Source organism: Condylura cristata, unplaced genomic scaffold (assembly GCF_000260355.1).
Source record: "Condylura cristata isolate star-nosed mole 26May11 unplaced genomic scaffold, ConCri1.0 scaffold00004, whole genome shotgun sequence".
NCBI classification, from domain to species: Eukaryota; Metazoa; Chordata; class Mammalia; order Eulipotyphla; family Talpidae; genus Condylura; species Condylura cristata.
The window spans coordinates 8643181-8645392 of NW_004567105.1; the positions used below are offsets into that span (position 1 = coordinate 8643181).

Sequence of the window (2212 nt, forward strand, 5' to 3'; positions counted from 1 at the left end):
TTGGAAAGCTGCACTGTGAAGCTAAGCCAAGCCGGGGCCATGGCCACTTCAGTGCGAGTTTGATCCCAGGCCAGGGAGCTGACCCACATGGCGCGGCAGACCTCTCCTGACCTGCTTGCTGCTCCCCTCAACAGTGTACCTAGTTGATTCTGCCTGTTCTGCCCCCGACTGTTTCTGGTGAATCCTCTCACCGCCCCTGCACCACTGCCCTGTACCCCAGTTCTATATGCATAAATTTCTGTATGTATAAATAAAATCTTAAAAAAAAAAAAACAATGAGAAAGGACACTATTGGGGTCACACTTTGGGAAATGATGATGGAAAATGGCATCTCACCATCCTGAAAGGTACTTCAAGGTAAGTCTGCACAAAATGGGTGTCAGAGGATGAGAGAAGAGCCTGGTGACAGGAGGCAGTGTGGGGAGTGGTTAGAGCCTAAGCTGTGTGGCTGTGTGGACCTGAGTTCAAATCCTATCTCTACCACTAACCCTGCTATGTGATCATGTTAGCTCGTAGCAGATAGGTAAGCATGACCGATGCTTAATGAGAAGAAGAAAAAGAGAAAAACTGTTTTTCATCAGTAGAATCACAAACAACAGGAAACAAGTCCTTAGTGCTCTGCCTCAAGTGACCCCTGTTAAAAAACCACACTGCACGTGCGTCTGGGGTCCCACAAGCCAAAGGTAACCTTTTCACGGCAGTTGTTTTTTGTTTTTTTATAATATAATAGTTTATTTTCACATCTCATCTCAGTTGTAATCCCCATGGGTTTCCCATCACCAAGCCACCCACCTTTTCATGGCAGTTTCTATTTTCTGACCCACTACAAGGGACTATCCCTAGCGTTCTCCTGCTTTTAATCAGTGAGTTCTTGAGCTAAAGGAAAAATTAATTTCGGCATAAACCGTGGCTTCCCTTTCACAACAAAGAAGGCAAAACTCTTGTTAGTTTTGGAGACGAATCACACCCCAAGTGTAAATCACATCTGGACGCACTGACTGTCTGGCATCATTTCTTCTCTTTGATATTATGAATGGAATGCGGCTACGTTGCCCAGGGTGAGGGTAACTGAGAATTGACCTGTTCATTTTCTAATACAAGTTGAGGAGGGGACCAAACAAAGTAATAAAAACAACCAAAAAGGCAGAACAACAATGGAGAGAATGGGTGAACAGCTGAACAGGGACTGGAAGCCGACATTCGCCAAGCAGTCAGTGCGCGCCAGACACCCATGCTAAGCGCTTCATGAATCGTCTTAAGGTCTCAGCTCTCCAAGCTAAGTACAATGCGATTCCCCTACGACCGTGAGGCAGCGAGGCTCAGGGAGAACCAGGACCTGTTGGAGGGCACATGACATGTCAGTCACCCTGGGGCTGAGACCCCGGCTTGTCTGACCCCAAAGCCCGTCCTCCTAGTAACCACATTACCCATCAGCAGCATGTAGGAGGGGGCAGCCACGAAAGGCTGAATAGTAAACAGTCCAGAGAGCGATGGTCACCCAGTGCCGAGAAACTCTAGGGGGCGCGCCGCTGCAGACCCAGAGAAGGCTCCTTGTCACCTGAGGTCCTGGGGCCGCTGACAGTCAGAGCTCAGGCCTCGGTTTGGCCCTTTGTGCTGTGCTGCCTGTAGCCAGCCTCAGTCTCTCTCTCGAGCATCAGTTTAAAATGAGAACTTTGGGTTCTGTAACCACGGAGGCTCCTTTGGACTCTTAACCAATAGTCTTTAATAGTCTAAGATTTTCTTTTTTAAAAAAGTGTGTTTTCTGAGTAGTGGACAGGCGTGTGGGAGGGTCAGTGCCTCTCCTTCCGGAGAAGAGTGAGGGGTGCAGTCCTCCAGCACCGTGAGGGGCGCCAGCAGCAGGAGCTGCCTCCTCCTGGGAAGATCTGCTCGTTGCCCAACACCAGGGCTCTTCTGGCTTGGGTAGGACTCCCAAAAGATGACCCAGAGGCACAATCAAAGGGATTCTCGTATGCAGTGAAGGCTTGACACTGGGGAGTGAATTTAGCTAAACCAAAATCTCCACTGGATTATGTGACACTTCTGAAGGACAGAGAGGTCACTCTCCTGAAGACTTTGTAGCAGGCTGGATCAGTAAAGCTGGTGAACATTTCACTACAGGAAAATGATGGCGTCAAAACAGCCTGGCGGGCCCCCAGGTGGTGCAACGGGTTAAAGCACAGCACTATGAAGCGGTCAAGTGGTCACAGCCATG

General features: G+C 49.2%; 1 protein-coding gene across 1 annotated transcript in view; it reads right to left on the reverse strand.

The window, feature by feature from the left end:
* The window catches only part of TCP11L2 (t-complex 11, testis-specific-like 2), a 22284-nt gene that overhangs the window by 7310 nt on the left and 12762 nt on the right, over positions 1–2212 (reverse strand). Inside the window, exon 7 of the mRNA XM_004676474.2 lies at positions 1367–1464. Within this exon, the coding sequence (XP_004676531.1) occupies positions 1367–1464 (98 nt within the window). The remainder of the gene's footprint in view (positions 1–1366; positions 1465–2212) is intronic.